This window comes from Rhincodon typus, chromosome 6 (genome assembly GCF_021869965.1).
Source record: "Rhincodon typus isolate 14 chromosome 6, sRhiTyp1.1, whole genome shotgun sequence".
Taxonomy (NCBI): domain Eukaryota; kingdom Metazoa; phylum Chordata; class Chondrichthyes; order Orectolobiformes; family Rhincodontidae; genus Rhincodon; species Rhincodon typus.
The window spans coordinates 19,074,009-19,099,837 of record NC_063337.1 but is presented as its reverse complement, the minus strand read 5'-3'; the positions used below and the strand labels follow the sequence as shown (position 1 = coordinate 19,099,837).

At 41.6% G+C, this 25,829-nt stretch overlaps 1 protein-coding gene across 1 annotated transcript in view; it reads right to left on the bottom strand.

Moving 5' to 3' along the window:
* Positions 1-25,829, bottom strand: part of mgat4a (alpha-1,3-mannosyl-glycoprotein 4-beta-N-acetylglucosaminyltransferase A) — a 156,136-nt gene that overhangs the window by 65,498 nt on the left and 64,809 nt on the right. Inside the window, exons 9-10 of the mRNA XM_048597898.1 lie at positions 12,113-12,243; positions 711-818 (exon numbers count right to left, since the gene is read on the bottom strand). Of these exons, the coding sequence (XP_048453855.1) occupies positions 711-818; positions 12,113-12,243 (239 nt within the window). The remainder of the gene's footprint in view (positions 1-710; positions 819-12,112; positions 12,244-25,829) is intronic.

The window sequence follows — 25,829 nt, the reverse complement described above, 5'->3', positions numbered from 1 at the left end:
AGCTCCTCTGATGCTGCTTGGACTGCTGTGTTCATCCAGCTCTACACCTTGTTATCTCAAACCTTCCTTACTGTCCAGTTTTGATACCATCACCTTGATAAATTGTTATGATCTCTCTACCTTAAATAGTTTGTACAATTTTGGATTACTCATTACTTTGGTTAGACGCTTGGCATGCGACTCTCATACCTATCGTGTTATTCCAGTCATTTGGTTTGTCTCCAGCACCACCTTATTTTTAATCTTTGTAATTATGTCTCTGCCTCAATTAATTGGATTATAGGTTGTCCCTTGGCTTGTTATTCAGCTGTTGACACATTACTCACACCGTCTAACGCTCTAGGTCACCTGCAGAGACTTATTATTCAACACTCCACTCACACCATTTGTATAATCTTTTGATGTCTCTGCCCTTGATCTCTCTGCCTATAAATTCTGTGTCTGTGTGCTCTTATCTCACACTTTACATGACGAAGGGGCCATGCTCTGAAAGCTTGTGATTTCAAATAAACCTGTTGGGCTGAAACCTGATGTCATGTGACTTCTGATATTAATAGAAGGCAGAGATCATTCTTGAACTGCAAGGATAAATGCATTTTTTCTTTTATAAAAAAAACCAAGTGTAATTGACAGGTACAGCCCATTTCCCTTCAATTAATCCAAAACGTATAAAATGTCATGCTGCAACAGAAGTTCAAAATGCTACTTACTGTCAATTTCTGAATTTTGCCTGCCAGTGAAGAATGCAGCCCAACATGCTGGAAAAGGGATGGTCTAAATCGAATCCTGATGTTAGATTTTTGCCGCTCACAGTGTTTCTGACAACACAAATAAAATGAATGTTAGATAACAAGGTGTAGAGCTAGATGAACACAGCAGGCCAAGCAGCATCAGAGGAGCAGGAAAGCTGACGTTTCGGGTATAGACCCTTCAATGTTGTTAGCTTTTTAAGGAGTGCTTCACTCAATATTAATGGCCAAAGATAAAAGTAGGCAGAAAGAAAATATTGCAAAAAAAAAGTTCATTTCATTCTTTGCCTGTTTGATGTTACAGGGTTTTTTTCAACTCTGTGCAGGTGAATGCAACCATTTTCTTTTAACATATACATTCAACTATACAAAGAGTGATATAAATATTTAGAGACAGGAGTCAGTATCACATGGAAACTTATTTGAGAAGGAGAGGGGCTATGCAATGGGGATAGGTAGTTGCAAACCAAATTAAAAACTGGAAGTGATAGAAAAGAGAGGAGCAGTTGAAGGCTGTTTTTCAAGGTTGAATTTTTAAAAATTCATTCACAGGATGTGGGCATCACTGGCTAGGCTACCATGTAATATACATCCCTAATTACCCAGAGGGCAGTTAAGAGCCAATCACAATGCTGTGGGTCTGTGGGTCTGTAGTGACAGGTAAACCAGATTGGCTAAGGATGGCAACTTCCTTCCCCAAAGGACACTAAAGACCATTGAGAAAGGGGAATGGCGACCCTCAGATAAGCTGAGGGACCATGGACGTTGACTTTGTTTGTCAGGAAAGTGGGTAATGAGCTCTAGGAGGCATAGTCATAATTTACATATTATAATATCAGAGGTATAACTAAGGTATAATTCATATTTTGAACCAAATGAAAATGCAAATGGGTATTGGCAAGATGCAGGAATGAGCTGGAAAGTAGCTGATTGAAGTCAATGTCAGTAGGTGAGAAGGCAATAACGGAGGCGGTGAACTAGGTAGAGAGAAAGAAATAGTAAGGAGTGAAAGAACAAAGGAAGGAGAAATGACCAATAGAGGGGGGAGACTCAAAGGAAGAATGAGGGAGGAAAATAGACAGGAGAAAAAGAGAGTGAGTAATGCAGGGTAGGAGAAAAGACAACATCATAAGCCAAAGCATACTATTACATCAACACATGATACAACAGGATCCATGCTAATGGAGAGTTACTGTGCAATAGGCTTAGGTGACTCTGGACTTGTGAGGACAGAACAACTGAGAAAGGGATAAAGGAAACTTCAGATATTGGAAGGTGAAATATAGATGCTGGAGATCTGAAATAAAACAAGTTATGCTGGAGAAACTCAACACGTCTAGCAGTATCTACAGAGAGAGAATCACAGTTCATGTTTCGAGTCCAACGACTCTTCTTCAGAATTGAAGTTCCAAACAAGACTCATATTAGACTCGAAACATTAACTTTGATTCTCTCTCCACAGACGCTGCCAGATCTGCAGAGCTTCTCCTGAGTAATTTTTATTAGAGACTCATAGGATCATACAGAACAGAAGAGGCCCTTTGGTTAATTGAGTCTGCATTGACAAAGCAACTTTAAATCTACACTAGTCCCACTTTCCAGCACTTGGTCCATAGCCTTCAATATTATGACATTTCAAATACTTATCATTTTAAAAGTTTAAGGTTTCTTGCTTCAATTTCCCTCCCAGGCAGTGCATTCCAGATTACCACCACCATCTGGATGAAAAAAAGTTTCCTCAAATTCCCTCTAAACCTCTTGCCTTTCACCTTATAATTTTGCCCTTTTGTTATCGATCCTTCAACTAAGGGAAACAGCTGCTTCCTATCTGTGCACCTCAATCAGGCCTCCTCTCAACTTTCTCTACTCTAAAGAAAATAACCCAAGCTTATCTTGCCTCTCTTGATAGCTAAACTGCTCCATCTCAGGCAATGTCCTGATGAATCTCCTTTGCACCCCCTCCAGTGCAATCCATCCTTCCTATGGTGTGGTGACCAAAATGCATATTGTACTCCCGCTGTGACCTAACCAAAGTTTTGTACAGCTCCAACATTACCTCCCTGTTCTTATAATCTATGCCATGACTGATAAAGGCAGTTGTAAGCAGAATTGCATTCTAGCATACTTTTCACTCTTATGGTCTGGCATATCGCTCCCTCTACATTTGCAATCAAGCCAATGGACCAACCTTGTTTCAATGACGAGTACAAGAAAGCATGCAAGGAACAGCACTAAGCATGCCTAAACATGAAGTTACAATTTGGTGAAGCTACAACAGAGGGGTACATGCAAACTAAACCACTGAAGGAGATTTAATCCAAGCATGCTCAAATGAGTTAAATTCCCGAAGTGAGCTGAAAGTAACATCAAGGCAGCATTTGAATGAATGCAATATTAAGGGTGCGTAGAAAAACTGGAATCAGTTGGTGTCATAGCTAGCACAATGGAAGGGACCTGCATTGTTACAGGACAATCATTTCAGCCCCAGGGCATCACAGCAGGAGTTCTTCTGGTTATGTCCTATGGCCAATCACCATAGTCTCAAAGTGAGAAGTGTAGATGTGTGCTGATAATTGGAGTGTTCAATTCCATCCTTAGCTCTTCAGATAATGAAAAAGCTTATATCCAGTTTTAGTAAGGACTGGATAATGTTCAGTTTTGGATTAATAAGTGGCAAATAACATTTACACTTGTTATGATTGCATCTGATGTTTTAGTAGACAATTCAGATCCTAGACTGAAATCTGACTTAATCATATTTTTTTTAATGAGATGGTCTTTCATTGAAACACAAGTATGTAATGTGGCAGATCTGGTTTTAATAATAGAACAGAAGTTTATTACGTAAAAGGAAAGATAAAATGGAATAAACCACACTATTTACATATAACACAATTTAAAAGATTTCAAAACACACAGTAAAAATACAACATTCCATTTATCCCAATGGCAAACCATTATAGTACTCAAACACTAGAGGCAGAGTTTGCTTCTCTATCATCTTAATGAGTTTAATATAATGGTTTCTTTCAATTCGCGGTCTTGAGAGTCTGGTAGCTTCTTCCTTGAATATTTATACAACTGAGCTTAAACCTTCTCAGTTTCAATTAACCTCTTCAGCATTCTAACCAAACACTCCTGGTTGGAGCTTTCAAAACTAATTCCTTACACTGAGTTAGTTTATTTCTAATTTTTCTGAACAAAATCCTTGCCCCTGTAAAACTGCATTCATACATCCAACTTCAACCAAGACTTCTGCAACCTGAAACTAAAATCCTAAGTATTGGTATTTGCCTTGAGCAATAAAAAAAAATCAATCTCTGATCCTTCTAACTGAAAGCAGGCTAATGCCCTTCGATATTTATTATGTCTACTTGTAGAACTCTCCCAATGCAAACTCCTATTAGCACTCCAGAAAGTCTCTCAAGCCCGAGAGAAGCCTCACACGAGGAGAGGCCACTTTGGATTTGGTGCTTGGAAATGAACCGGGCCAAGTGTTAGACCTGTTGGTAGGACAGCATTTTGGTGGTAGCGATCATAACTCTGTTACTTTTACAATAGTCATGGAAAAGGATAGATACATACAGCAGGGTAAGGTTTATAATTGGGGGAAGGGTAATTATAATTCTGTCAGGCAAGAACTGAGTAACATAAAATGGGAACAGATGCTTTCAGGGAAGAGCACTATAGAAATGTGGAGATTGTTTAAGGAATGCATGCTGCATGTGATTGATATGTTTGTCCCTAACAGGCAGGGAAGATGCAGTTGAGTGAGGGAGCCTTGGTTCTCGAGAGAGGTCGAATGACTAGTTAAGAGAAAGAAGGATGCTTATGTAAGGTTTAGGAAACAAGGATCGGAAAAGGCTCTAGAGGGATACCAGTTAGCCAGGAAGGAGCTGAAGAAAGGGCTTAGGAGAGCTATAAGGGGGCATGAGAAAACCTTGGCAGATAGGATCAAGGAAAACTCCAAGGTTTTTTACACGTACGTGAGGAATAAGAGAATGACCAGAGAAAGGGTAGGGCTGACCAAGGATTGTAAAGGGAATTTATGCACGGAGCCTAAAGAGATAGGAGAGGTCCTTAATGAATACTTTTCTTCGGTATTCACAACTGAGAGGAACCTAGCTGTAGGGGAGGACAGTGTGAAACAGGCTGGTAGACTAGAGGAGGTCGATGTTAGTAAGGAAGATATACCAGGAATTTTGAGGAACTTGAGGATAGATAAGTCCCCCAGGCCTGATGGGATTTATCCAAGGATTCTATAGAAAAGGAGGGAAGAGATCGCAGAGCCTTAGGCAATGATCTTTTCGTCCTCTCTGTCCATGGGTATAGTGCCGGAAGATTGGAGAGTGGCAAACGTCATTCCCTTGTTCAAAAAACGGAATAGGGATAACCCTGGAAATTACAGGCCAGTTAGTCTTACTTCAGTGGTGGGCAAATTATTGGAAAGGGCTCTGAGAGATAGGATTTATGATCACTTGGATAGGCACAGTTTGATTCGTGATAGTCAGCATGGATTTGTGAGGGGTAGATCAGGCCTCACAAACCATATTGAATTCTTTGAAGAGGTGACCAAACACGTGGATGAAGGTGGAGCAGTGGATGTGGTATACATGGATTTAAGTAAGGCGTTTGATAAGGTTCCCCATGGTAGACTCATGCAGAAAGTACGGAGGCATGGGATAGGGGGAAATGTGGCAGATTGGATTCAGAATTGGCTGACCCTTAGAAGACAAAGGGTAGTAGTGGACAGAAAATATTCAACATGGTGCTCAGTTACGAGTGGTGTACCACAAGGATCTGTTCTGGGTCCTCTTCTATTTGTGATTTTTGTAAATGATTTGGATGTAGGAGTGGAAGAGTGGATTAGTAAGTTCGCAGACAATATGAAGGTGGGTCATGTTGTGGACAGTGCGGAGGGCTGTTCTAGGTTACAAAGGGACATTGATAGGATGCAGAGCTGGGCTGAGAAGTGGCAGATGGAGTTCAACCCTGAAAAGTGTGAGGTGATTCATTTTGGAAGGACAAACTTGAAAGCAGAATACAGGATTAAGGGAAAGATTCTTGGCAGTGTGGAGGAGCAGAGGAACTTTGGGGTTCATGTTCACAGTTCCCTGAAAGCTGCCACCCAGGTGGATAGAGTTGTTAAGAAGGCGTATGGTGTGTTAGCTTTCATTAATAGAGGGATTGAGTTCAAGAACCGTGAAGTTATGCTCCAGCTATACAAAAGCCTGGTTCGGCCACATCTGGAGTATTGTGTCCAGTTCTGGTCGCCTCATTACAGGAAAGATATGGAAGCGTTGGAAAAGGTGCAGAGGAGATTTACCAGGATGTTGCCTGAAATGGAGGGAAGGTCTTACGAGGAAAGGTTGAGAGAGCTAGGGCTTTTCTCTTTAGAACGATGAAGGATGAGAGGTGACTTGATAGAGGTGTACAAAATGATCAGAGGTATAGATAGAGTGGACAGCCAGAGACTTTTTCCTAGGGTGGAGGTAGCTATTACGAGGGGGCATAGTTTTAAAGTGAGTGGAGGTAGATATAGGGGAGACGTCAGAGGTAGGTTCTTTATTCAGAGAGTAGTTGGGGCGTGGAATGCATTGCCGGAGAGGGTAGTGGATTCAGCCTCATTAGGGGCATTTAAGCGGCTATTAGATAGACATATGGATGATAGTATAAGGTAGGGGTGGAGGTTAGATAGACCTTAGGTTTCGGGTAAAAGTTTGATGCAACATCGTGGGCCATACTGTTTTGTGCTATACTGTACTGTTCTATGTTCCATGTTCTATGTTCTATTTTCTGAGCATACTAGTTCTTAACAAAATGCTCCAGAAACACAGAACAAACCCACATGTCACTAGCTCAAAATTCAGACTCTAATATAAATTGTATTAAAATATATATAAATCATACACTGTAAAAATGTTGGGTAATTACCATCTCTAATAAGATGGAATCTAGCCAAATATCCTTACAGTCAATGCTATTACCATCACTGACTCACATAGCATCAACATCCTGTGGTTCCCTTTGAACAATAACTGGACCAGCCACATAAATACTGTTTACAGCAATTTGTCATAGCTTGGTATTTGTGACTAGTAACTTATTTCCTGGGTCCCTCCAGCCCTTTTACCATTTGCAAAGGACAAGTCACTGAATCACAGAATTGTTATGGTACAGGATTCAGCGATTCAGCCCATCATGCCTGCACTGATTTTATTACCCAGTGCCAATCACTTGTCTTTTCCTCAGATCCCTGCACACCATTTCTTTCCAAATAATCATCCAATGACCTCTCGAATGCCTCAATTAAACCTGCCTCCACCACATTTCCAGGCAGTGCATTCCATACCCCAACTACTCACTGTGTGACAAGTTTTTACTCATATCACCTTTGCTTCATTTGCACATCACTGTAAAAATCTATGCCCTCTCACTAAACAGGAGTGTGGTATAATGCATTTGTTTGTTAGTGCAGTCCCAACAACAGTCTAATCTCAATCCCATCACATTCCCACTTCATAGAATCCCTGCAGGGCGGAAGCAGGCCATTCAGCCCATTGAGTCTACACTGACCCTCCAAACAGCATCCCACTCAAACCCATCTTATTCCCTGTAATCCTGCATTTCCAATGACAAATCTACCTAACCTACACATCACTGGACACTATGGGCAATTTAGCACAACCAATCCACCTAACCTGTGTATCTTTGGTCTGAGGGAGGAAACCGGGGGACCTGGACGAAACCCATGCAGATACGGGGAGAACATGCAACTCCACACAGACAGTTGTCTGAGGGAGGAATCGAACCCAGGTCCCTGGTGCTGTGAGGCAGCACTGTTAACCACTGAGCCACTGAATCACCTCATCACCTTAAACATTCACTCTCTGGATCAATAGTTCACGAGTGCAGTAGTCTGTATATGTACAAGTTGCACTGCCTTTTTTAACATTTGAAACACACAGTCTCTACTACCTGAAAGAACAAGGGCAGCAACAGCATGGAAACGCCACCAACTGAATATTCCCTTCCAAGTTGCATCCTGCCTTAGAACTCTATAGTTTCTTCCTACTGGGTCAAAATACTGGAATTGCCTCCCTTCCAGCAATGGAGTTTGCTACAGTGCACAGATTGCAGTGGCTCAAGAAGAACGCACATCACCATATGGACAATTAGAGATAGGCAATGAAGCTGGACTTGATGGTGATGTGCACATCCTGTGAAGGAATTTAAAAGAGTAATAACAACAACATAGCTATCAGGTCCATATGTTACTGATAATAGAAAATCATTACATGCACATTCTTCTCTTCCCTACTATAGCACTGACATATAATCTGTTGTAGTAACGATAATGAATATACATTTCTAAACGAACAATTCAACTGTCTAGATCTCCAAGCTTAATTTTCTGGTCATCAATACCACAACTGTTGACTGTCCAAATTAACCCCATTAAACTGAATAGGCAAATATACTTTAATATGATGATGATGAAGTTATGATGAAAAGCTTCTAGTCACACATATTATACACATTTCTTTCTGGTGCTGTGGTAGTGTGCAGGCAGCTCAGTTTTTGACACAAATTATGTGAGGATCACCACAAGCATCTTTTTACCGAAGTCAATGTTTATGTTTAACTGGAGTATAGATTAACTATGCTGTTCATCTCAGATATCCACAGCAGCAATACTTCTGGGTTGGATTCAATCATTTTAAATGCAGAAATAAAAAGGGAAAAAAAATCTATTTTACATATATACAATAATATGGAAACATAATATTAGTACATGATATTTTACACAGAAAATTAATGGCACAAAAGATGCCATTTGGCCCATCACTTTCATGCCACCTCTGTTGCATGATGCATTAGGTGCTTTTTCCACAGAAGTACAAGAAAATTTTATAATTTTAAAAGTGTTTTTAACATTTCCACACATGCATTTGAACAGATGGCAAGGATAATAAATCTGCTGTCTTGCAGTAAGAAAGTCTCTGTGGTTGTGCATCATACATTTAGATAAGGGAATGCATACATACACTTGTTCTTTTTATTATCATACATATGTATTAATCTCTGATGAAGCTTCATACCATTTTCAAACAGTTCTATTTTTCAGGGTGTGCATGCTGCCAGTGACCTCTCCAATTTTTCAAGGTGGGGCTGCCTAGACCACAAATGTTTAAGACAGACACAACTCAAATTTCATCACCCAAGAGATTTAGGACACAAAACCTTGGCAAGGAACAGGTTTGCAATTGATACTCAAATGACTTGCATTTGTCACAGAAAAAGGAGAATTATCCCCATTTGGCAGTAAAATAATCTCGAATCCTATGTTATGATCTGTTTTTGTCTAGTATATCATAGAATCGTAGCATTCCTACAGAGGCCATTCAGCCCATCAAATCAGTACCAACCCTCAAAAGCGCATCCCATAAAGACTGAACTCTCCTCTCCTTCACACCCTACCCTGTAACCCTGTATTTCCCATGGCTAATCCACCTAGCCTGCACATCTCTGGACACTACGGGGCAATTTAGCATGGCCAATCCACCTAAACTGCCCATCTTCGCATTATATGTATATACTAAAAACGAAACTTCTCCACTAGTGTCAACTCATCGTTTGCCCTCTGGTCCTAGTTTCTCCTACAAGGGAAACTACCTTTCCAGATCTACCGTCTCAAGTCCCCCAAGAAAGTTGTATGTTTCAATAAGGTCTCCTCTCTTTCTTCAAAACTCTAATGAATATATGCCCAACCTACTCAACCCAACGTCATATGAAAGTTGCTTCATTCCCAGGATGAACATTCTCTGGACTTCCTCCAATGTCAGCATCGGTAAGGGGACCAGAACTGTTCTAATAGTATTTCAGCTGTGGGCTGATTGGTGGTCTTGTATAGTTTTATTAAGATCTCACTATTTTATATTCTATTTCCTTTGAAATAAAAGCAATGCATTCCATTTGTCTTCCCTATTACCTGCTGAATGTGGATGCAAGCTTTTTTGTTATTCATGCACTAAGACCCCCAAATCTATCTGAGCTGCAGCTTCCTACAGTCTTTCTCCATTGAAATAATATTCAGATCTTCCATTTTCCTGCTAAAATGTGTAACCTCACATTTCCCACGTTATATTCAATCTGTTTATGCACACAACTTAACCCTGCCTATGTCCCTCTATATCATTTCCTTGCATCATCTTCATCACTTGCCTTCCCAGGGAAGGCTGTGACATAGTCACTGGATTGGTAATGCAGAACTCCAGGTTAATATGTTAGGAACATAGTTTCCAATCCCACCATGGCAGATGTTGCAATTGGAATTCAATAAAATCTGGAATATAGAGCCAGACAAATGGTGACTATTGATTGTTGTAAAAACCCATCTGGTTCACTAATGTCCTTTAGGGAAGGAAATCTGCCACCCTTACCCTGTATGGCTTACATGTGACTCTAGCCCCACTTCAAAGTAGTTGACTCTTAACTGATAATGGGCAATAAATGCTTGTGATGCCCACATCTAGTGCGTGAACAAATGAAAAAAAAGACTATTTTTGTGTCATCTGCAATCTTGGCAATAGTGCGTTTACCTCCTTTATCCAAGTTGTTAATGTATATTGGAAATAATTGTGAACCTAATATGATCCATGTGGCACTCCACTGGTTACCATCCTGAAAATGCCCCCTTTATCCCAACTCTGTATTCTATTAGCAAATCCTCAATTCATGCTAATTTACATACCCTAATGCTATGAGCTTGTATCTTATTAAGTCACCTTTTGTGCAGTACCTTACCGAATACCTTTTGGAAATCCAAATATATTGCATCTCCTGATTCCCCTTCATCTACACTGCTTGTTACCTCCTCAAAGAGCTTCATTCATGGGAGGTGGGAGTCATTGGCTAAGCCAGCATGTATTTCTAATATCTAATTTCTGAGGGGGCAGTTAAGAGTCAACCATATTGCTGTGGATCTGGAGTCACGCATAGGCTGGACCAGGTAAAGATGATGGATTTCTTTCCCTATTAGGACATTAGTGAAGGAGATGTCAAGCATATAAATTTAAACTTTCATCTTGTATTCAAATCCATCCATGCCACATCCTTTCCCATTTTTATAAACCTCTCCAGCCCTACAACCCTCTGGAACTCAGCATTTCTCCAATTCTAGACTCTTTTGGATTCCCTTTTTCTTCTGACCAATAAATGGTGGTAATGCCTTCTGTTGCCTCAAGGAGACAAAAAACAACTTGATAAAAGCACTAGATCAATTTGGGATTTAAAAAAAAAATTCTGGGAAATTTGTTTCATACTAGCCACCCTAGGTATTCTGACTGAGCCAAGAAAATCTTCCAGCCTGGCTATTTCCTTATTGGGTCTCTCTTTCAGTTCTAAGCATCAAGAGACTTTGTATTTTCAAGAAGCAGGATGTTCATATACACAATCATCCTCACAGTCTAAGCTATTATCAGGGTCAGGATTGTGCTGTGGACTCCTGCCAAGTGACAGATGGAGCAAGAATGACAAATCTCATTTCACATTTTTCTCTTAAATGCCCACAGCAGGATGACATCTTCATCTTCTGCCTCTGACCAGTTTTCAAGCATACCTCAATAAATAAATAAAAACAAACAGTGACTTTAAGCAGGGAAAGCTTCGTCCAATGCACTGGTTATATTTATGCTGTTGTGGAAATGTGACCCAAATTAAAATTCCTCTGCTACTTTGAGAATAAATTTATAATCTTTCCAATGGTAAATTATATTTGAGATCTCTGTTTAGGATAAAAGTAGAAAAATATAGGAATTGAAACAGTTGAGTTCTCAATGAATTCCCTAGCTTGTGGAAAAGGCACAGTTTGCTTTGATCTTTTCTGAACCCATAGCATCCACTGCTTAACGTACTGGGCTGGTCTGCCAAATGGCAGGCACAATAGATGGAAATATAATAGAACTTTAAAGCACAGGCAGCAACCTTATATTAGTGACCATCTGAGCCACATCTGCAACGTTCCACAACTGTGGAAGAGGCTTAAGAATGATGCAAATCAACTAAACTCTTACAGTATTTTGCTCTCAGTGATAGGTCACTCTCCAATCAGCATCTATCCTACAGCTGTAAGACAGAATGTGTCACATGGGATAAAATGATAGAGCTAGAATTTGCATTCAATCATTTTGGCTGTTGAGAAAAATACACAAATAGGTCACAACATTTTTCTGATTAATAAACTAGTAATCCCGTATATTTTAATTAGTTTATTTTAATAATATAACTATAAAGAACAGGTTCTCATATTGCAAACCAGAGCTGGAGTGCAAGCATTCTACAAGACAAAGTTCTGCACTTACTGCATCTTTTTCTGGGTTGCAAACCTTCACCCACAAGATATGGTCTAACAGCCAGTCAATCGGTTTCTCCTTGTGGAACATCAGGATGAACTCCACAATAAGATTCAGATCAGGAGACTGAAACATTTTACCTTGTGAGATAAATGATAAACCATTAACAAATGCAACTGATGCAAAATTATTTGATATTAGCATGGACACAGCGTAAAATAATGTTCAAATCATATTTGACAACTTAATACAGCTAGACTCTCATGTTGTTTTTGCAGTCAAAATGCATGTTGTGACATTGCTACATAATCCTAAATATTCATTTTCACATACTGCAACTCTGTAATCACATCCATTGCAGTGTGCACAATTTGTCGGACTACAACTAGCAACATTAAGCCAGAGTAATAAAACACAAGAAAATGCCTCCAATTACTTTGAAAAACCTTGTGTTCTTTAAAAATAAAATCAACCTTCCAGCAGCTTCAGCAACTCAATTTTCCAATTTGCCTTTGGGAATCAGGCCAAAATTGGAAGATGGCAAATGTCAAAACTGCTGCTTAAAAGGGAAAGAGGTAACCATGGAAATTTAGGGCCCTCTTTCTTGTGTGGGCTAGTGTGGGCAAGTTGAGAGAATTTGCAAGAGCGCTGACACTGGCTCATCAAGGAGAATCAACATCAATTTAATAGAAATATATGAATGCAGTGGATGGATCTTCACCAGGTGCTTGATGAAATACCACTTGTGACATTTGCAGAGGTTAAAGCATGGGCTACAAAAGGGAAATTAGATTCATGAATCAAAAACAGTTAAACTGTGGAAAATAGTTAGCATGGAGATATTGATTTAAATGATGTGCTTAGTGCTTTTAGCCAAGGATCGGTGCTGGAACCTCTTTCATATACAGAAATGAATTGGACACTGGCAACAGAGGAATATTAAAGTTCATTGACACCAAATTGGTGGCCTAACAACCAATCGGTTTGGATTTCTGGAAGACTCTTGACAAGGTGCCTCACAGGAGGCTGCTAAATAGGATAGGAGCCCATGGTGTTACGGGCAAGGTACCAGCATAACTAGAGGATTGGCTCACTGGCAGAAGGCAGAGAATAGGGATAAAGGGTCTTTTTCGGGATGGCAGCCAGTGGAGTTCCACAGGGGTCAATGTTGGGACCATAACTATTCACATTATACGTTAATGATCTGGTTGAAGGAACTGAGGGCGTTGTTGCTGAGTGTGCAGATAACACAGATAGAAAGTGTTGTGGAAGCGGGGATGCTTTAGAAGGCCTTAGGCTAAGAGAGTAAGCAAAGGAGTGGCAGACGGAATACATTGTGGGAAAGTGAGAGGTTATGCACTTTGATAGGATGAATAGAGGCATAGATTCTTTTCTAAACGGGGAAAGGCTTTGGAAGTCTGAAGCAGTAAGGGACTTGGGATTCCTGGTTCAGGATCCTCTTCAGGTTAACTGCAGGTTCATTTGGCAGTTAGGAAAGCAAAGGTAATGTTAGGATTCATTTGAAAGGTCTAGAAAACAAGAGCAGGGATGTACTGCTGAGGCTGTATAAGACTCTGGTCAGACGGCATTTGGAATATTGTGAGGAGTTTTGGGCCCTGTATCTAAGGAATAATGTGTTGGACTTAGATAGGATCCAGAGAAGGTTTACAAGAATAATCCTGGGAATGAGAGGCTAGTCATATAACAAGCAGTTGAGAACCCTGGGTCTGTACTCGCTGGAGTTTAGAAGATTGAGAGGGATCTGATTGAAACTTACTGAATACTGAGGGGTCTGGATAGAATGGACATGGAAATGTTTTCACTAATAGGAGAAACTAGGACCTAAGGGCACAGTCTCAGAGTGAAGGGATGGCCCTTTAGAACTGAGATGAGGAGGAATTACTTCAGCCAGAAGGTGATGAATCTGTGGAACTCATTGCCACAGAAGGCTATAGAGGCCAAGTCATTGAGGGTATTTAAGACAGAGATGGATAGGTTCTTGGTTAGTAAGGGGATCAAGGGTTACAGGGAGACGGCAGGAGAATGTTTGAGAAACATACAGGCCATAATCAAATGGCAGAGCAGACTCAATGGCCTAATTCTGATGCTATATCTTTTGGTCTTGGGACTTATGAGGAAGAAATTGTCAGATATTACAAGAAGAGAGACAAGAACATTAGCAGAGAGATGGCTGAAATAATTCGATGTTGGAAAATATAAAGAGGGACATCTTGGAGAAAAATTGAACATTGAAACATGCAACAACAATGGAAAATGTTACAAAATACTGACCACGACCCTAGGCTTTAAATAGAGTGGGACTGCATACAAAAGCAAAATAACGTTGGATTTTATACAAGGCATTTTTCCAGGTCAGTTTGCCACTGAAGACACAATCTTAAAATCAAGCTAAGTGCTGGAGAAACTCATCAGGTCCAGTAGCATCTGTGGAGAGAGGAAACAGTTATCATTTCTCTCATAAATCCACTGAATTTTGCTTTTGTTACATGCATTGGGTCTCTGCTCATCGTAGCACTAACAATTGCTGAAAATCAAAATTTGGTGAGGGGATGTCTGGTCAGGTCCAGCAGGATTGGGGCTATTGGGTTGGGTCCCGGGGGGTCAAGGACTCTGGGACATGTGTAGTTGGCTGTGTGTGTAATGAAAGATTGTGGGGGTCTGCTAAATAGTTACTCAGGAGTCAGACAGTGTATTTAATTGCCTAAATTTTCCTGAGGAACTATTTCACTTCATTTTGTCAGAACCCCCTGAAGTCTCAGATTTAGATGGAAACTTTCAGAGGGGGTACCAGCGGAAAATTCAATTTCCTGAGCAAATCCTTTGGAATCTGCTCTTATGGGGATTTCCAGCATCCTCATGAGCAATTCCTGTCTATGCTAGCAAAATGATTGTCTGGCTGTCAGAAAATCTGTGCAGCTCTCATTAGAAGCTCTGATCAATAGAATCATTTAAATTTTGCCTTTAAGTGGTCTCTATAGGTTTCTGGTACAAGTGATCACATGCTTTTCAGCCACAGCTGGAATACTTTGTACACCTTTTGCACACTTCATCATAGAGAGCTTAATAGACTGAATTTAAACAAATTTTATTTTCTCCCAACTCTGATAGCATTCCTCTGACACTTTCCTCAAATGGCCATTACTATGTGTGAACCTACCAGTACAGTTTATTCTGTCGTATTAGTGGAGGAGAGAAAGGCAGTTAGAGAGACAACAGGCTGAAGTTCTCTAATATAACACAGCGTAGAGCTAGAGGAACACAGCAGGCCAGGCAGCATCAGAGGATCAGGAAAGCTGACGTTTCAGGTCAGGATCCTTCTCCAAAACGTCAACTTTCCTGCTCCTCTGATGCTGCCTGGCCTGCTGTGCTCTTCCAGCTCCACACTGTGTTATCTCTGACTCCAGCGTCTGCAGTTCTTACTATCTCAGACAGATGTTCTCTTCTTTTTTTGGCAGTTTTTCTTTGAGTGAGGTTCGTGGTGGGTGGTCTGCCAAGACCTACACAATTTTCGGCTCTTCCGCTTATTATTCTGGAAGCCGGCTCTTTGACGGATTCCCTACTGAAGAATCTTGCGGCAGGAGAAATGGAAGTCTTCTCCGCTGCTGGGACTTTGCCATTCTGCTGCCACCCAGTATTTAAAGCCCAGCAGTGCACCATTTAGATGCTGCAAACCAGGAACTGCCCTTCACACCTTGGTCTTGAAACATTATCCCGAAGGAAACAGTCCAGACAAGGAAGTTAGCTCCTTGGCTCACTGTTCAGGCCGGGAGGTGCTGGTGGATGGAGTGTTGGAAAGAAGGGCAGTACTGGCCAGCAAAGGAGACCACACCACCTGACCCCGGCAGCCTAGAGCGAGAAAGTGGCCTGGGTCAGTGCAGTATCTCGGGTGAAATGCAATGCACGCTGTGCAGGGAGAAGGTCAATGATCTTATGAACTCTGCAAGGGGAATTGCCATCATCTTCTCTCTGCTAGCTCACACTCACAGGGCCACCAACCCCTCTTAACTCCGTTACTGCACACTCATATCACCGAGACTAATGGACTACACCTCCTACAATTGCATGCAGCATGTCCACGCAACAGGTCTCACCCACCTCATCATCCCAAACTGCTAACCCTTCCTGCCCTAAGCAATGCCTACTCAGTCACCACCTCTCCTGCACCTACGTTGCCACTAATGCTCTTCCAGCTGCTGTTATAGTACTAAGTCCCAGAGTTTATCTCACTGCAGGGAAAAAGTCGACTCACCCCAGACCAATATCTCGACAGCACCCCAACTGATCAACCTCTAATTCCTGGAATGGTTGGACTTTCCTGCAGGACTGACTGTTGCCAACCCCCTGGACTGGAATAGGATGAAGCTCTCTACTGATTATGGCCATATCCCCTGATTGCCCACAGTCCCCCTTGGCTTTACTAAGGACTGGCCCATTTTGATTTTCACACAGGGTTGTTGTTTGAAGAATCTGCTGCTGGCACATGTTGTAGGTGTGACATTGACAATACCGCGACACTGTATTGCAACATGGCCACTCCCAAACTGTCCAGTGTTCTGAACTGTGACAAGCTATCGCCATGCTAATAAGCAACGCAAGCCACAAACGCCATCAGCCTCCATGTAAGATAAAAGGGGTGAAGTTAAAAGCTGTAAGAAACACCCTGCGTAGATGCAGGCAACGCCAGTGTATCCTGTGTGAGATTTTGTATGACAACTCATATGGTTACATGGCTGCCAATAGGCCAGCTCTTATTCCAGATATTTTATTGAATTCAAAAAAGCCATGTCTAAGTGCTTGTTTGACATTGCTAGCCTAATACATTGCTCAAGAAACCACAGATATTTGAGCTGTATCGCTACATTGTGGTAATCTGGACACACTGTCATTTTCTGAATCTGTTCCAATTGAACTCTTGAACTTAGCAACTCATGCAATTGAGTTAAATCTTTAATAACAGCCAAATATGTCTAAACAGATGGTGTTGTCATGGGATCCCCCCTAGGCTAAGCTCTTGTAGACATTTTCATCGATTTCCATGAGAAACGTGTTTTTGATGGAATTGTTCCTAACCACCTGTTGCTTGCATATTTCTGATACGTAGATGCTACCTTTGGCATATTTGAAACTGCAGCTGCATGTAAGAATTCCCTCCCATGCCTTAATGACCTTCAGCCCTTGCTTAAACTCACCTTTCAAATAGAACCGTCTAAATGAGTTCCTTGATGCTGAGAAATCTGTCCTCCAAAGCCAGCTGTATCTGGTCAATAAACGTGTTATGATTCCCACAAGTTCAATTTTTTTAAGATCGGTCATGCTGTCAATCTTATCAATAAAGCCTGAGCCAAATGCCTACCCCAACAAGCTTGGTGCTGAAAAAGGCCACATCAAATTGATTTTGCAGGATAATGGCCACTTCAGTCGGAAAATTGGTTGCTGTGTGTCACTTGGAATGGGCCTCAGATAATCCTGGAAGGTTTCAGTATCTCAAAAAAGTTTCACACTGCTACTATGCAGTAGCAATACAAATGTATTTTCCAATAACATGTTTCCATCAAAGGCAAAAGGACAGTCTTCTTCAGACACTAATGAGTAATATGCTATACGCATTTCAGTGGGCAGAGTGTGCAGCAAAGTAGTATTACGTCCTCACACCCCTGTTTCCTGTAAAGACTCTATTCCATTCTCCCAGTTCCTCCATCTTTGTCGCATCTGTTCCGATGATGCCAACTTTGACAAGGGACCCTCCGAATTGTCCACCTTCTTCCTCAATCAAGGATTCCCCAGCACCATTGTTGACAGGGCCCTCAATCGTGTCCGACCCATCTCCTGCACTTCAGCCCTAATCCTCTCTCTTCCTTCCTGCAACACCGATAGGGTTCTCTTTGTCCTTATCCACCATCCCATCGGCATCCACATCCACAGGATCATTAGCCACTATTTCCACCACCTCTAGTGAGGTGCCAACACCCAAACACATATTCTCCTCACTTCCCTTATCGCCCTTCCGTAGGGTCCGTTCCCTCTGGGACACCCCAGTCCATTCTTCTTTCACTCCTAATACCACCCCACAGCTTCACATTACCTTCCCCTGCAACTGCAGAAGGTGTAACACCTGTCCATTTACCTCCTCCCTCCACAGTATTCAAGGGCCCAGATACACTTTCCAGTTGAAGCAGCACTTTACCTGCACGTCCCACAATCTGGTCTACTGCATTTGCTGCTCACAGTGTGGTCTCCTCTACATTGGGGAAACGAAGCGTAGACTGGGTGACCGCTTCGCAGAAAACTTGCATTCTGTTCGCAAAAAAGTCACAGAATTTCAAGTTGCCTGCTACTTCAACACACCACCCTGTTCCCTGGCCAACATCTCTGTTCCAGGCTTGCTGTAGTCTGTGCAAACTGCTCAGTGCAAACTGGAAGAACAGCGTCTCATTTTCTGCCTGGGGACTCTGCAGCTTTCCGGACTCAATATCGCGTTTAATAACTTGATCTCTCCCATGTCCTTACCCCTACCCCCACAACCAGGCCCTGCTATCAAGTGGTCTGCTATTACACACCACCAATTGTTATCCATTAACAGTTATTGACCCAGCTAGCCACATCATTATCCATTCCTTTGTCTATGTAACTGTTCTTCTCTCTCTTTGGGCTCTACCCCCACCTACCGTTTACTCCTTATCCCTTCCCTACCCTCATTTCTGAACATGAACCGACATTTTCCTAGCTACCATCAGTTCTGAGGAAGGGTCACTCAACTCAAAACCTTAACTCTGATTTCTCTCCGCAGATGCTGCCAGGCCTGCTGAGCTTTTCCAGCAATTTTTACTTTTGTTACTGTGAAGTAGACTGGGAGACCAGCAAGTCAGTACTATCATGAAGCCGACTGAGAGCTGTGTGCAGTTCGTCAGTATCACTGAGAAATAGTCTGGGAGGGGTATGCAGTTCGTCAGTATCACTGTGAAACAGACTGGGAGGAGTCTGCAGCAAGTCAGTTTCACTGTGAAGAAGACAGAGATAATGGACCCTGCGTGGGAAAGGCAATGTCAAAAAGCCCTTCACCTATTTCGACCAGAGAGAGCCGAACTGTGAAACCACAGGAAAACAAGTAGTTGATGACTGGATATTTCTCCATGACTCTTTTGGTTGGCTCTAATTTGAATTCAATAAAAGAATCTGGAATTAAGAATCTGCTGAAGACCATGAAACCATTGCCAATTGTCAGAAAAACCCGTCTGGTTCACTAATATCCTCCAGGGAAGGAAATCTCCCATCCTCACTTGGTCTTGCCTACATGTGACTCCAGACCCATGGCAATGTGGTTGACTCTCAATTGTCCTCTGAAGTGACCTAGCAAACCATTCAGTGGTATCAATCACTCCGAAGTCTCAACAAAGAAATGAAACTGGATTGATTACCTGGCATTGGCCTAGGCACCAGAAAAGACAATAGCAGAAACACCTCTATTGACCCTGCAAAGTCCCTTTCACAAACATACAGTCGGAGTCATACAGTTGGAGTCAGAGTCATACAGCACGGAAACAGACCCTTCGGTCCAACTCATTCATGCCAACCAGATATCCTAAATAAATCGAATCCCATTTGCCAGCATTTGTCCCATATCCCTCTAAACCCTTCCTATTCATATACCCATCCAGATGACTTTTAAATGTTGTAATTGTACCAGCCTCCACCACTTCCTCTGGCAGCTCATTCCATACACGCACATTCCATAATGTTGCCTCTTAAGTCCTTTTTAAATCTTTTCCCCTCTCACCTTAAGCCTATGCCCTCTAGTTTTGGACTCGCCCACCCCAGGGAAAAGACCTCATCTATTTACAAAAAAAAAACAGAAGTTGCTGGAAAAGCTCAGCAGGTCTGTCAGCATCAATGAAGGGAAATCAGATCTGAGGCCTAGTATCAAATTGGGAGAGCTATCTCACAGTGGTAGAGGTGGCGGCACAGTGGAATACAGTTGGGAGTCTTCAGCATTGACTCCGGATCGCATGAAGTATCATAGCTTCATATTAAATATAGGCAAGGAAATCTCTTGCTGGTTATCATATACTGTTGCACGTTGCTGATGAATCGGTACTCCTCCATGTTAAACAACACTTGGAGGATGTACTGAGGGTGGCAAGGGCGCAAAACGTACTCTGGTTGGGGAATTTCAATGTCCATCACCAAAAGTGGCTTGGCAGTAGCACCACTGATCAAGCTGGTCGGTTCCTAAAGGTCCTAGCTGCCAGGCTGGGTCTGCATCAGATGGCGAGGGAACCAACACAAGGGAAAAACATACTTGACCTCATCCTTACCAATCTGCCAGCTGCAGTTGCATCTGTCCATGACAGTATCGGTAAGAGTGACCACTGCAGTGTCCTTGTGAAGACAAAGTTCCACCTCCACATTGAGAATACCTTCCATCCTGTTGTGTGGCACTATCACCGTGCTAAATGGGACAGATTTCAAACAGATCTAGCAACTGAAATCTAGGTAACCATGAGGCACTGCGAGCCACCAACAGGAGTAGAATTTAACTCCAAGACAATCTGCAACCTCATGGCCCGACATATCCCCTGCTCAACCATTCCCATCAAGCCAGGGGATTAACCCTGGTTCAGTAGAGAGTGCTGGAGGGCATGCCAGGAGCAGCACCAGGCATACCTAAAAATAAGGTGTCAACCTGGTGAAGCCACCAAACAGGGCTACTTGCACACCAAACAGCATAAGCCACAAGTGACAAAGACTAAGCAATCCCACAACAAATCAGATCTAAGGTCAGTGGTCATACCACATCCGGTCATGAATGGTGGTGGACAATTAAACAACTCACTGGAGGAGGAGGCTCCACAAATATCCCCATCCTCAATGATGGAAGAGCCCAACGCAAAGACAAAGGCTAAAGCTTTCACAGCAATCTTTGGCCAGAGGTATGTCCTGGATACCAAAAGGACAAATCCAACCTGGCCAATTACTGCCCCACCAGTCTACTCTCAATCATCAGTAAGGTGATGGAAAGTGCTATCAATACGGCTATCAAGCAGCACCTGCTCAGAAATAACCTGCTTAGTGATGTCTAGTTTGGGTTCCACCAGGGTCACTCTGCTCCTGACCTCATTACAGCCTTGGTCCAAACATGGACAAAACAGCTGAATTCCAGAGGTGAGGTGAGAACGACTGCCCTTACCAACAAGGCAGCATTCAACTGAATGTGGTATCAAGGAGCCCTAGCAAAACTAGAATCAATGGGTATCAAGGAGCAAACGCTCTGCTGGTTGGAATCATACCTGGCACTCAGGTAAATGGTCGTAGTTGTTGGAGGTCAGTCATCTCAGCTCCAGTACACCCCTGCAGGAGTTTCTCATGGTAGTGTCCTTGGTCTAACCATCTTCAGCTACTTCATCAATGACCTTTTCTCCATCATAAGCTCAGAAATGGGGATGTTCACTGATGATTGCATAATGTTCAGCACTATTTACGATACCTCAGATACTGAAGCAGTCCATGTTCAAATGCAACAAGATCTGGACGATATCCAGGCTTGGGCTGACAAGTGGCAAGTAACATTCATGCCAAACAAATACCAGACAATGACCATTTCCAATATGAGACAATCTAACCACTGCCCTGTTTGCCTTCTTAATTACTTGTCGCTTAATTACTTAATTTCCTATGTGTGAATGTTTTGTGGCTCCATGCAGAAGAACACCAAAATCCCTTAATCCTTCACTTTTTAAGAGTCCCTCCATTCAAATGGCTGTTGATTCTTCCTACCTGTATTAAACTTCATCTGCCAAGTTATTGCCCACTCACTCAATCTATCTATCTATATCCCCTTGAACATTTCTTATGTCCACATCACCTACTTCTGCTTTGTCAGCAAATTTGCCCCAATCTACACGTATATAAAAAGGTAGTAAATAATTAAAGCCTAGGACTGATCCTTGTGGCACTCCACTAATTAATTCTTTCCAACTTGAAAAAGGACCATTAATCTTGACTCTCTGCCTTCTGTACGCTGACCGATTCTTAATCCACGCTAATACATTAGCCCCAATACTGTGAGCTCCTATCCTGTGGAATACAGTTAATGTTATTTGTGGCACCTTCTCGAATGCCTTCTGAAAAATCAAAATACACTATACCTACCTGTTTATATTTATCAGTTCTACTTGTTGTAGCCTCAAAGAACTCCAGCAAGTTTGTTAAACATCAGTTCCTTTGTATGAATCTATACTGACTTTGTTTGATTATGTTCTTTTCTGAATGCCCGGTTATTTGTTCCTGAATACTGGACACTAGCATTTTGCTAACAATAGACGAATATGAGGAGCTGAGGCCTTGGACAGATCCATCATGATCTCATAGAATAGCAGGATAGGTTTGATGGACTGAATGGCTTACTTACTCCTGCTCCTATTTCTTTTGTTCATCAGTGTGATCTCCAGTACATCCCAATGACTGGTGGCTCATATGAAACAGCACATTACTTTGGCTGTTCACAGTAGGTAGAGTACAAATGGTGCTTGTGCTTGCAAAACTCAGAGCACAATGGCTAATTTTAAATATGCTTTTGTGTTTGTACCGCACTTGATGAACAATCCCAAGTATGCTCAGAATTACTAACAAGCTAACCAATTGAAGATTTCCAGCCAGGTTTGTAATGTGACTCAATTACACTTGCTAGAAGCTTCATATAGTCTTGTGCAGGGATCTGACCCCTAAAAGGAAAAGGAATGTGTGCAGGCATTGTACCTTTTTTGGAATGGACAAAACTATAAGGGACAATAAATCCCTGGTGCATTTTCCAAGGCAACCTTTAGAATTATAGACCAATCAGAGCTGAATGGTTCTGAGGAAGGGTCACTGGACCCAACACGTTAACTCTGATTTTTTCCCCACAGATGCTGCCAGACCTGCTGAGCTTTTGCAGCAACTTCTGTTTTTGTTCCTGAATGGCAAACCAATCAGCATTCTTTTCTCATGCAGAATAAACAGCTACTAAATTTGAAATTTGGTGTTCTTGCATATGTCCTGAGGAAAAGCAAAAAGCTACGGCAGGGTGTCATTTTTGCTCAGTAATACTCAAGCTCTGAGACCCCACATTTGTAAAATCCCATCTTAAGCGCCAGAGAGATTTTTCGACAGTGATGAAGACCAACCACAACACTAATAAAATCATGTATACCGATTGGCAACACCTTGAAAATTTTCTTCCCATGTTTCACTTTCATAATTTAAACTCTTCTATTCTGAAGAAGGGTCACTAGACCTGAAATATTAAATCTGATTCCTCTCCACAGATGCTGCCAAACTTCCTAAGATTTTCAAGCAATTTCTGTTTTTGTTTCTGATTTCTAGCATCAGCAGTGCTTTCATTTTTTCACAGTTTAAAGGATTTCTGTACCAAGTCTATTGTTGCACTGTAGGTGATACAGACTGCATGTTAGAAATTTCTGTGGGTCATTGCATATGTTGTTGTCTGAATTACTCAATGGTGGTAAATGGCACTAGCCTCACTGCTATTCTCAATGCAAAATCCAGTTCAGTAAACTGATGGACAAGCCATCTCAAAGCAGTGCTGCTCATGGCACTGTGCCGTACAATCAATTAACCTCTGAGACGTTAGTGATCCATCTCCTCTCAGCAGATTTAAAAGATACAAAAAGAAGTGAGGAAAAAACTGAAAGAACTGTGGATGCAGTAAATCAGGAACAAAAACAGAAGTTGCTGGAAATCATGGTTAACGTTTTAGGTCCGGTGAACGTTCCTCCGGTTCTGAGGAAGGGTCACTGGACCCGAAACGTTAACTCTGATTTTTTTCTTCACAGATGCTGCCAGACCTGCTGAGCATTTCAAGGAAAACATAATACTGTTTTAACACAATATCAATGCAGTCATGTAGTTACAATACATAGCCACATGAATTTTACACTGGAAAGACAATGGAAAACTAAGTATTCATAAAATAACTCCAAGATGATATACCATTTTTTGTTTAAACCTTTAAACAATGGGACCAGGGCCTGACCATCATACTTGGCATCACTTTGAAATTAACTACTGAGAGAAAAAAATACCCTCAAGTTATAGTCTCAGAATGAGGGACAGCTATTTGGGGCTGAGATGACAAGAAACTTCTTCACTTAAAGGATTATAAATCTATGGTAATCTTTGCCCCCAGAGGCTCATGGATGCTCAGCCCTTCAGTGTATTCAGGGATGGAACTGATAGGTCTTTGGATTCAAGAGAATCAAGGATTTTAGGGATCAAGTGGTAGAGTTGTGGTCAAAAAATAGCCAATATTTCATTGTGAGTCAGCCATGATCTTATGTAATGGCAGGCTTGAAGGGTCTTAAGTAAAAGGAATACACGTTGACCTTAAGTTCTCAGAAGTTCTTACAATTTGCCTAGATCAGACTCAAACTGTCTCAAAACATTTTCAACTAACATTAGAATGGATCAGTCATTTTCACTACTGTTATCCACGTACTCAGAAAGCCTGCTGTTACTTGCCCTCTCCCAGCCACCTGCATTCATATTTTGTGAATTCTAATCAGTCGTTATGTTAATTTAAAGGGTAGTGACAACTAAAGAATTTTAAAGGCTTTGTTAATTTCTAACAGTGGGGGAATCATCGTCCACTTGTCCATATAAAGTAACAGCAATGAAACAGTTGTGTAAAGAACACTTCATACGGACGCTGTTTGATTTTGATGCAAATCAAAATGGGTTCATATCTGCCCAGAAATAAAAGAGCTCTTAACATGAAAACATTTGAATATACAACTAAATATGGAAAAATAATCTATTCCTAATTGTGACATTTAGCATTTATAGTACAAGCCAACAAGTTGCAGATCTTTCATTTTGTTTTAATTGTTTGAATCTACAGATGACATGACCTGTTCCCATTGTTCTGTCAATTACAATGACAAATCCAAGAGCTGACTAATAATGATCGAGCTTCAGCACAGCAGATGTTTAATTGGCTGCTCCCTGATTGGACAAGTTACATAAGTGGTTGTATGAAGGATACCAGACATTTGGGAAAAATACCTTCAAAATATCAGCTATAAGCTGCAGTGGTCTTTAGGAAACCAAAGGATGGGGTTGGGGGGAGCGGTGGTGGATGGGGAGCCTTCCCAGCCCTGTGAGCCTGCATTGCCATTCAATGAGATCATGGTTGAACTGTATCTTAACTTCTAATCATCTGCCTTGGCTGCATATATCCCTGGGTGACAAAATTGATCCTAGATTTAAATGTAATAATCAAACCATCATTTACTGCTTGATTTACAAGATGCTTCTTACAATGGTAAATAAAATGTGAAAGGTGATGATAGGATTATAGATAAATACAGCATGGAGAAAAAAAGTCTTAAGATTAAAGATAAAACAAGATTACAAACAAACAAAACGAGATTAAATACAAATAGTTTATCCCGACTGACACTTCTGACAAGCAGATAGAGGTCAATGAAATATCACAAATGTTCTAACAAGGAAGGAGCAAATATACAGCTCTATACACCTCAAAGAAAATTCCTTACTAGTAAGGATTAATCTCCAAATTTACTCGTGGATTTCCTTTTTATCATGAGGTCCTACTACTGTTTGAAGACTGTCAGTTTAACGACATCATCAATGTCATGTCCCAACCGCGCCCCCCCCCCCCCCCCCCCCCCCCCCCCCCCCGCCGCCCCCC